Raw genomic sequence first — 11,168 nt, 5'->3', positions numbered from 1 at the left:
TATTCCTTACACATTTCAATTTAAATTCCCCAGTCTTGACTTTCTAATTTCTATTTATCTTATCCTGATTTTGCATTTCTTATTTATCTCACTACTTTTCTCAATGTTTGCCATAAATTTGTTGTCTACAACTCCTTTGTAGAATGAGGCCAGGCATATACATACACATTCATGTAAACATCTGATGACTTTTAAGGATTGCTCTAGCCCATGTACTTTAAGCTTTGTCCCCACATTTCATAGTGTTTTTGGTTAGGATGTTAAACAACAGAATTATAACATTTAACTCTATTTTAAGATTTTAAAAAAATACAAAGTGCAATATAAGAATACAATAGTACCATAATTTTAAGTATCTTAGAAGTCTCATAATTAAAAGGACAGTTTTATTAAATGTTCAATTCTTGAAGTTATATATTTCTTTTTTAGTTATGAAAAACCCCTCCATGCCTATCCCACCCTGCTTTAAGCCCTTCCTCTAAACAGTCCAAGTACTGTCAAGCTCAACAAAACCCACCATATACCCCTAAGTGAAGAAGACAGGAGGTCCCAAGGACAAATATGATGGGGTCATTCTCCATACTGTAGAGTGTTCCTTAGCTAACTGATGCCGGAAAGGGAAGAATGGAAATAGCCAACACAAACAATAAGGAAAGCAGTTAGAATGGACAGGCTAACAAAAGACTGTTACAATCTATATCAACTTACATGTTTAGGGTGCCCTCCAACTATAAGAGAACAGACTAAACTAAATGGACAAAGAAAGCCCTCTGCCAGGGCCTCCTCTCCCTACGACCTCATCTCAGGAATCATTAGGAAGTCCAAACAGCTTCACAGTTCCGGCTTCCCGACTGCTGTCATATTTGCCATCTTTGTCATCACAGGCAAATGCCAGCAGTGGCCTTTTGGGGTGCCAAGCCACGGTGAAGGTCGGAGACTCACACTGCACCTCCCATAGCTTGTCTCCTATAAAAGTCAACATAGAGAAACAACTCAACACCTTAATTTGGGCATATTCTAAGTACTTATACCTATATTAACTCATTTAATCCATTTAATTATCCTAAAGAGACAGGAAAGATAAATTACCTCATTTTATAGAGAACACTGAGGCACAGAGAAGCTACAGGTCAGTGGGTGGTTTAACTTAAAAGCAAATCCCTGAGTAGGAGCCTATTGCTGCATTGTGGTACCATGGGCTTACATAAGGCACTTGCATGGCTGGATAGCTACACAGTGCTCACTGCAATGTTATCAACAGAGGCATTCTTTAGTGGAATTTGGGTGGCGCCTGTGGCTCAGTGGGTAGGGCGCCAACCCCATATACCGGGGTGGTGGGTTCAAACCCGGCCCTGGCCAAACTGCAACAAAAAAATAGCCAGGCATTGTGGCGGGTGCCTGTAGTCCCAGCTACTTGGGAGGCTGAGGCAAGAAAATCACCTAAGCCCAGGAGTTGGAGGTTGCTGTGAGCTGTGTGATATCAGTGCACTCTACCAAGGGCAATAAAGTGAGATTCTGTCTCTACAAATAAAAAAAAAAAAAAAAAGTGGAATTTGAAGTTTTTTACTTTTTCTAGGAAGTTTTCTATATTATTTATCTCACAAAGAATATCACATATTTCCAAAAACAATAAAGCTACACTAAAAAATAAAGCTGAGGACATTCTTATGTAAAATGAGTACTCTCGGAATTTTTATTTTCCACTTCTGTTTTTTAAAGTAAAACTTTGATAATTCCTTAAATTATAAAAATTGTTTTTTTCAAGTTCATACACAGGTAAAAAATAAAACAAAATATACCACAACATTCAAAAAAGCTGTATTTAGATGGTGGGACCACAGGCAATGCTTTTCTCTTTCTCCTCTGTATTTTACAAATTTAATTATAGTAGAAGAATTAAAAGTTAACAGAATATGAAACAGTTTCCTAAATCACTTTCCTCAGTCCTGCCTGTTTCCTTCCTACGTCTCTGCCCCCTCATTACCTGGCAGTAATGGTCATAATATCAAACAAACTAACCTGCCTTAAGGAAACCAACTGATTTATGATAGCTGGTGAAGTAGTAACGTGCAGAGATGAAAACACATGACAAGAGAAGTCCTGTTGACCACAGGTAAAAAACAGAAGATTCTCATTAAGTTACCTGTTTCTACTTCAGCAATGTCAATAAAATGATCTTCTGATGCTGATGCCAGCATCTTTCCATCATGGCTAAAACTGAGCGTCCTCACAGGCCAATCCAGCCTATTATGGAGTGAATAGGAGACATTAGAATTATCCAATATGAGGAACATACAATTTCACCCAGGATAAAATAAAATTAATTTACCTAACAAGGAAAGTGCTGGGCAGATCACTTACCTAGAAAAGCACCGAACACATACTAACTCATCCACATCCCAAAGGCTGACCAAAGCATCCGCACTTCCTGTAGCAAAGTATTTCCCCATGGGGTCAAACTTGATACAGATGCAGTTAGAAGGATGGGCATTGATGGACTGCACAGGCTTCAGTTCTGGGTAGCTGAGAAACAAGACAGCAATCAAACTGGGGAAGACAACTGTGATGCTTCACAACAACAGAAGACAGTGAAGAAGAAATCAAGACAGACAATAGAACAATATTGAAAATTATAATTCAAGACAATTTTCCTGAAACAAAAAGGTTTCAAACTACATATTGAAAAAGTGTAACACATACAGGAGAATATAAAATATAAAAGTGTAACACATACAGGAGAATATAAACCAACTAACATCAAGATACAGAATTTTCTTTAAAGAAAAAGAAAACTCTATTATCATAAGACTTTTTGACAGTGACGCTTTATGCCCAAAACAAATGAAGCACTCTATTTAAGATACACAAACAAGGGCCAGGCGTGGTGGTTCACACCTATAATCCTAGCACTTGGGAGGCCAAGGTGGGTGGACTGCCTAAGCTCATAGGTTCAAGGCCAGCTCAAGCCAGAGTGAGACCCTGTCTCTTTAAAATAGCTGGATATTGTGGTAGGTGCCTATAGTTCCACCTACTTGGGAGGCTGAGGCAAGAGAATCACTTAAGCCCAGGCATTTAAGGTTGCTGTGAGCTGTGATGTCACAGCACTTTACCAACAAAGTGAGACTCTGTCTCACAAAAAAAAAAAAAAAAAAGATACACAAGCAAGAAAATATCAGTCAAGGATTTTTACATGCAGCAAAGCTGAACATCAAATGTTAAAATACAACTAGAAGCACAATAAAGTATCTGTAAGTTTTGTAAGTATATAAATAAGTTATAATAAGAACTCTGGGAATAATATTCTAATGAACTCTTCCTGAGGAATCTTAACCAGAGATCTGGCAACCAAAATGACTAAACTTATGAGCAAAAGTAGTAGTGATGAATATTAAATATACAGTTTCTTGTAGAAACTATGTATGGTTTAAAGGGAGGGTCTAATTGTGATAGCTACACACTCTGACAACATATGAGGTTGACAATTAAGTTTGGAAACTCATCCTAGAAAAAGTGCTACATACCTCGTTGCTAAATATCACTAGGATAACCTTCAAAGTACTTCCCTTGGAAAGCTGTGCACTGACACCAGCACCTAGTCTACCCTTTAAAGTACTTTTTCTAGGATGAGTTTGCAAACTTACTTGTCTGACCCAGTATAGTACTATTTTTTAATAGTATAATACTATTTATTGGGGGAAGAATGGGAAAGCATATGCAAAAAGCAAAATGTTTTTTCTGTCTTAAGTACACATTGATGGTAACAGAAGCAGTATTGTCATTCTGGAACATTTACATGTTTAAGATGGGATAAAGGTAGTAAGTAACCATGGGATATTAGAATTCTGTGATGCCCTCTAACCTTCAGAACTAGAATACTCAGCTTGTAAGGTAAGAGATATATTTGTAATATAGAAGAGGTTTAGTAAAATACCTACAGTCCTGAATTTTAACAGGAAGTTATCAGTATGCATTTTCAAGGTATTTTACCTTTAAAAATATAAACAGATATTTCCTAGCTGTCTACTGGAAATACCTAGAAACAATGAACAACCCAGCAGCAATGGACATTCCTAGTATCAATATCATTTCCTAGGCTTCTTGGATCATTTTCTAAATAAAGGTCTGGGGAGGAAATGTATAAAATAAACTTAGTACATCTTATCATACTAGACAGCAAGAAACAGAAGACTACAGGATTATATATAAAAAAAAAAAAGGGCTCAAGCAACAAACACATGAAAAAATGTTCACCATCCCTAATTATCAGAGAAATGCAAATTAAAACCACCCTGAGATATCTATCACCTAACCCCAGTGATAAGAGCCTACATTAACAAATCCCAAAGCTGCAGATGCTGGCAAGGGTGTGGAGAAAAGGGAACACTTTTACATTGTGGGTCAGATTGCAAACTAATACAGACTCTTTGGAAAGAAGTATGGAGAATTTTCAAAGAACTCAAAGTAGATCTTCCATTTGATCCCACAATCCCATTACCACAAGGACATAATGCATTAGAATGTTTATTGCAGCTCAATTCACAATCACCAAGATGCGGAATCAATCCAAGTGTTCATCAATTCATGAATGAATTAATACACTGCAGTATATGTATACCATGGAATACTATTCAGCCATAAAAACAGATGGAGACTTTATATCTTTTGTTTTAACCTGATGTAGCTGGAGAACATGCTACTTAGCAAAGTATCACAAGAATGGAAAAGCATGTGTCTAATGTACTCAATACTAATGTGAAACCAGTAGACAAACAAATACACACCCATACAAGAAAAAAACACAATTAGACTCAAGTTGGGGGCAGGGGGCATGAGAGAGGTACTGGGGAGGAGAGAAGGGGATTTGTGTGCTCTTACCTAACAGCCACAATGTAAGGGTATGTGGCATACCCCCTGGGTGAGGGGCACAACTACAACTTGGACTTTACCTAACAAATGCAAACAATGTAAGTTGTACCCTGTACCCTCATACTAAACTGAAAGAAAAAATAAAGGGCTCAAGAATCAATGTGAAGAGGCTCTCACTGACCAAAAAAAATGGTAATCTGTGCTTCAATAAGCATGACAATTACAATAGACTGGAACACATCAACTATGTTTAAATACATGGGTCAATAATGACCCCTAAAAAGCCCCTTATCATTGGAGGTGATAGAGAACTAATTCATTATGTAAAGCCAAACACAAAGAACCAAGAATTTATCCTGCATTCCCTAGATATACTATATTACCGGATAACCAAATAGATGAAAGTTCCTCTATAAAGTATTCCAACAAGTAAATAAGCATAAGGAATCACCAAATTTCAGACTAGGAGAATCTCCACAGGTTATCAGTCTGTTTTTTCAACAGACTAGAAGGTTTCCATCCCTTTCTTTTAGTAGTTTCACAGACTTTAAAAACCTATCAATTTTTTTTAAGTGAACAAAACTAAAGTATCCAGGGATGGACACTGGCAGATAAAACTAACATAAAAGTCAAGATAGTGTTTATTTTTGAGGGAATGAGTTGTGATTAGGACAAAACATATGGATGTGCTTCTGGGGTGGCTGGAAAAGAACTATTTCTCAAATCTATAGGGTTTCGCAGTGTTAAATATATTATAGTTCATTAAGCTACACATCTGTTTTTACACAGTTGTCAATCTGTTTTATAATAAACTTTTTTTAAGTTACAGAATCCCCCACTGCCTACAAAATAACATCCAAGATAGTAAGCATAAAATTCAAGGCCTTTTATAATTGTCCAAAATTACATTTTGACTTTACCTTCCCATTATCACGTCCTCTCTTCATATCCCCTATCTTCCGCCACTCCCCAACTCCTCTGACCTAACTACTTTCCAAGTAAGTCATGCTTACTCAATACCTGTTTTGCTGAGTGTGTAGTTCCCTTTGCTGACTTTTAAAATTCTCTTTCAAGATCAACTTCAGAAGCTCCCTCTTTCAACCCCCACAGTCAATGTGATATGTTCTTTCCTTGGAATTCCATTGCAAACTCCTGGCCTTCTATCACATAACCTATCAAACTCTGTTTTGCACTGCTCATCTGTAGTAGTAGAAAGAATAGAATTGAACAGACTTGAATTTCAATTCTACAATTTCATTTATTTAGAGAAGAAATATTTAATGAGATCCTACTAGGTGTAGCAGGTACTCGGCTAGACATTAGGGATTCAACAGTAAACAGGCAAACACAGTCTAATCTAAGACATAAGCGAGTAAATATGCAAGTAAAATACAGAATGAAAAGTGCTTCCAACGAAGTACATAAAATAAACCTCTAACCTAACTCTAATCTGGGGGGATAAGGGTTGGGGATGGCTTTCCCAAAAGCAGAGTGATATTTAAAACTTTAAAGGGTACAAATGAGCCATGCTTCAAGGCGCATCCTGTTCTAGTGCCCACCAGCTGACTAATGACTTACTCTCAACCTCAGACCCTCATTTGTTAAATGGGAAACATACCATCAATCCCTGAGAAGTCCTTATGAAGTCAAATGTGTTTAATAAAGGTTAGGATTCTTTATTACTCTTTACCTTTTAAGCTCCTCACATCTAACTCATCTCTGTATCCATCATAGCACCCAGCGAAAAAATAGATAATCCCCTAAGCCAATCCCCTCACCTGAGGATGTTGATACAACCATTGCCATTTGTCAGGAAGAACATGTTATTGTCATTGTTCCAGGAAATTTCATTGACTTCAAACTTGAACTGCTCTTCTGCTTTGGAACGGTGTGTCTTGGCATCAATAAAGGTCACCACATCATCCTTGTTGCCTACAGCAATGGTCTGCCCATCAGGACTCCAGCAGATATTAATGTTCTCTCCTGGGAACCCAGATACAATCAGCAAGATAATCTGTTTGCTCATAATCCTCCAGAGTTTATTTTGCTATCCTAGAAAGAAGACCAGAGCTATCTTCAGAGCTCGTTCATAAAGTACCTAATCAATGAACGAGAATTATCACTTCTGCATTATCAACTGTAAGTCCAGCCCATTCGTCTACAAATTTCCCCATCTGGTCCTTACAATACTTCTCTAAAGTACCCTTTATTATCCCCATTTTATAGATTAAGATACAGAAGATAAGATCTGCCAAAGAGTCAAAGCTATGAAGTCACTTACCAAGATTTAAACCCAGATTTGACCTGAAAGCCCCCTATTCTCTGTTACTCTAGCATTTCTCAAATTCTGATCATTTCCATGACACCTTCAGAATTTTCAGCCTATCCATGTAACACCTATACTTCTCTTTATTCAAGTTCTTAAAATGATTCAAAAATTTATTTAAATAAATTTAGTTTCAATTTAACAATAAATTTTATGAGCTAGTTCTTTTCTGCTAGCAAACATTAAAATATTCACATATATAACTGGTTTTTAATGTTCACCTATGTATCACCGAAATCACTTATGCATCACCAGTTTTAAACCTGGCAAAAGCACTACACCATTCTGCCTCCAGGTACAAGTCTTGTCAACAAAGTCCAGTAGCCCACACAGAACACATGAATAAAAATGTCATCAACTTTATAGTCTTAAAATGATTATTTTTTGACGTTTTAGCATTTATGACACAATTTAAAATGTATCAGGATGCATTTCAAAATTTTCATGTATCATGGTTCTGTGACTATTTGCTTTTCTAATGACACATAAACCATGGCCTCAAGATTTATAAAATAATACCTGGTAAGAACACAGCTTATAAACGTACTGCACAACTTTCTGGTCATTTTCTCCTAAACTACCAAGACCATTGAGACTTTAGCCTTTTATTTTATTTATTTATTTATATTTATTATTATTTTTTTGAGACAGGGTCTTGCTCTGCTGCCCAGACTAGAGTGCAATGGCACATAGTTAACTACAACCTTGAACTCCTGAGCTCAAGCGATCCTTCTGCCTTAGTATATCCCGAGTAGCTGGGACTACAGCAGTAGTTCTCAACCTTCCTAAAGCTGCAACCCTTTAATACACTTCCTGTGGATCACGACCCACAGGTTGAGAACTGCTGAGCTACAGGCACACAACTCTGCACTTGGCAAATTTCTAAATTTTTTGTGGCGATAGGGAACAGAGAAGATATTCAACAAACGGTTGTTGAATAAATAAAAGTAGTTCATCTTCCCACTGCCCTCTCTCTGAACAGTCACCTTTAGTGTTCACAGTGGCAATGCATTTGGTAGTCCTCACATCCCAGATGCGAATGGTTTTATCTCCAGATGCAGTGACAAAAAGGTCGGGATTACTTGGATGCCAACAAAGCTGGTCCACACTATCCCCATGTCCCCGATAATTGTTTTCTTTGGCCTGAAAAACAAAGTCCAAATGTCACTTCACACAGATGTACCTGCCTTCACATGTAACTTTTCAACTTTATTCAAAACAAGGTATCTAAGGACCAACAAAGATCTATCTGGATAATTTAAAAGAGTCCAATCCTTCCAAGTCCTTTCTCCAAACTCTTCCCAATATTCCCCCATCTTCCTCCCTAGTGACCCTGAACCATTCTGAGCTTCCACCCCAGTGCACTTACTCTTTAGTCCTCCCTGGCCTTCCTGGTTTTCCACCTTTACTCTACCACCAAAGTCCCAGCCCACCTGCTCATTCCCACAGGACATCCTATCACTTCCAAAGGGCCCAACTCACCACCACAGGGCCCCCCCAACACAACAGTACCTGGGCACTCCTCACCAACACACCGTTCCTCCCTTCCCACCCACTGCTCCCCCTCCCATCCCCACAACTCACTGCAACACTTCCTATACATCTCCAGTCTTTCTCTCCTCACCTCTCGCGACCCCAGCCAGGGCACTCCGCCTGGTCACGCCCACACACCCCATCACTCCCCCTAGTCTCTCCACACTTCCTCCATGCTCCGCCCCGCTCCTCTCCTCAATCCCGCTCTCCTCTTACGCGCTCTGTCCGCCCACTCCCTTCTCCCTCAACCCCACACCTAGCTTCATCACAGCCCCTTTCTCTAGCCTGAGACGGGCCCCGGCAGCTCACCAATCGGTCCTTCTCCAGCAAGAAGACGCTGGCCGTCTTGTCGAAGGACCCCGAGGCTAAGCGACGCCCGTCGCAGCTCCAGGCCACAGAGTGTACCTTGGCGCTATGCGCCGGGAACTCGCGCGTCTTGCTGTGGCCCCGGAACAGTTCCTGCATCCCGAGCACGTAGCGCGACGGGCCGCTGCTCACTGAGCACCAGGGGGCCATCGAGCCAGGACCGCTCTGGCCCAGCGCCGACGGCCCCATGGCCGCTGTGGGCACCGCCATGCTGGGTCCCCAGACGCGTACGCTGCCCGGCCACCTAGGGACCGTCAGGCCTGGCGCCGCCGCCAAACGCATGCGCTCGAACGAGCCGCCGCTCCCTCTGCGGCCGCACAGTGGCTCGCCCGGAAGAGACTGCAAATCCCGGCGGGTAGTGCGCATGCGCCTTTGACCTTTCAAACCCTAAGAATTTCACTTTACTCTTAAAGATGACTGTATTTTAGTGTCCTTATTCCTCCCCTACCTGCTCCTTGGTATATATATTCTATCTCTGTTTGAGTAAAGGAACCAATGCTAATCTTCTCATCAGCTTACGTATCTCTAAAATACCTTTTTTGTAAGGTTGCCCGCTCCCTTCCTTAGCTTGTTCCTAAAGCTCAACGTCCTGACTTCTAGCTGGGTGTGGACCACCGTGGGCTTGTTCTACGAAAAAGGCTAGGCTAGAGGTAGGTGGGGTGTAGAGGTGAGGTCTGGAGATTTCTTTAATAAAAACAAATTATTTGTTTTTAAAAGATATTACATGTCCATAATTGTAAATGCAAAAATAAACATAAAAGATGGAGAATGAAAAGTTAAATGTCCACCTGTTTGTTCCTCCCACCACCACCTATGCCCTACCTCTCACATCTCTCTTAAACCAGACACCCAGAAGACTCTTGCTGGAGAAGAAACTCGCGGTGATCTCAGCCAAAGCCCTGAAGATAAGATGTGAGGTTTAGGAGGTGTTCGGTGGTGAGGAGGCAGTAGCAAATTTGTTAAGAAATGAATCTTTTGTTTTTTTAAATGTAACACGTGCACTTGGTAACAAATATAAACTGTGCAAAGGGTATAGAGTGAAAAGTTTCCCTCCATTTCGTGTCCTTAAACGCCCCTTCTGAAAAAATATCGTTAAATATCCTGTGTGGCACTCTAGACAGTGTAAATAAGCACTTTGGCAGAGATAGAGACGTGTGTATAACCTTCCTTCTTCCCCTACCCTGCAAAAATGGTAGCATTCCTTACATAAATTGCTTTCTATGATAAATATATAAGAAATCATTTATCAGAATATGCAGATGTTTTATTTTTCTTAATGGCTATGGTCTTTAATTATATGAATATGTAATAGTTCATTCAACTGATGCCCGTTAATTAATTTGCTTTTAGAACAATACTGCAGTGACCATCCCTATACAAACTTCAATGTGCACATCTGCACTCTTTTATTTGGATAGATATTGTCAAAACAAAACACCTTTGAAGATGTTCTAACAATCTACAGTTTCACCAGCCATATAAGGAAGTGTCACAAGGTCTTAAATACTAAATGAGTCTACATGTAAAACGTGGTTCTCAGAAAGAACTTAGGAAGTTAGATTCCTTTCTTTCCCTATTGCAAATAGAGATTCTTGAAAATGACAAAGCTTTTCAGACTCCCAAGAATACCAGTGAATTCACTAAAATCTTTGAGTAGGAAACTATTTGGTGTCTAGTTTTCTTCCTTAATCTTCTTTTCCAGAAATCTTCATATGCTAGCATGTATTTTTTTCCTACATACACTGAAAATTTATGTCTCCCACTTCAAGATAAGGAAACTGAAAAAGAAAGAGGTAAAATGTCCTATTCTAGGTCACATGACTGGTATATGCCCAAGCAAAACTTAGAATTTAAATGTTTTTAACACCAAAATCTGCACCCTGATACTTATTATCTGAAACCATGTTGTAAATGTGATTCTTTGTATTTATGTATTAATGTATTTTTATATTTGTATTTTTATTTGTGTTCCTTTTCCATGTTCTGTAAACACAAATATTGGAAGCTTACTTATCATGAGTATATTTCCATAGCTCTTGCCAGAGACTCAACCTCATAGAACTTTTCAAGTTAGATT

General features: G+C 39.2%; 1 protein-coding gene across 1 annotated transcript; it reads right to left on the bottom strand.

The window, feature by feature from the left end:
* Positions 1-367: 367 nt before the first annotated feature.
* THOC3 (THO complex 3) lies at positions 368-9,394 on the bottom strand. The gene is made up of 6 exons (XM_003781920.2): positions 9,035-9,394; positions 8,179-8,335; positions 6,645-6,849; positions 2,362-2,523; positions 2,144-2,244; positions 368-966 (listed from the first exon to the last, which is right to left on the bottom strand). The coding sequence occupies exons 1-6, from the start codon at positions 9,371-9,373 to the stop codon at positions 803-805; spliced, it is 1,128 nt and encodes a 375-aa protein (XP_003781968.1). The 5' UTR covers positions 9,374-9,394; the 3' UTR covers positions 368-802.
* Between the last annotated feature and the right edge of the window lie 1,774 nt (positions 9,395-11,168).

The sequence above is a fragment of the Otolemur garnettii genome, unplaced genomic scaffold (genome assembly GCF_000181295.1).
Source record: "Otolemur garnettii isolate 467f Iridium unplaced genomic scaffold, OtoGar3 scaffold00003, whole genome shotgun sequence".
In the NCBI taxonomy this organism is placed as follows: Eukaryota; Metazoa; Chordata; class Mammalia; order Primates; family Galagidae; genus Otolemur; species Otolemur garnettii.
The sequence above is the reverse complement of the archived record's forward strand: the minus strand, read 5'-3'. Positions and strand labels throughout refer to the sequence as shown.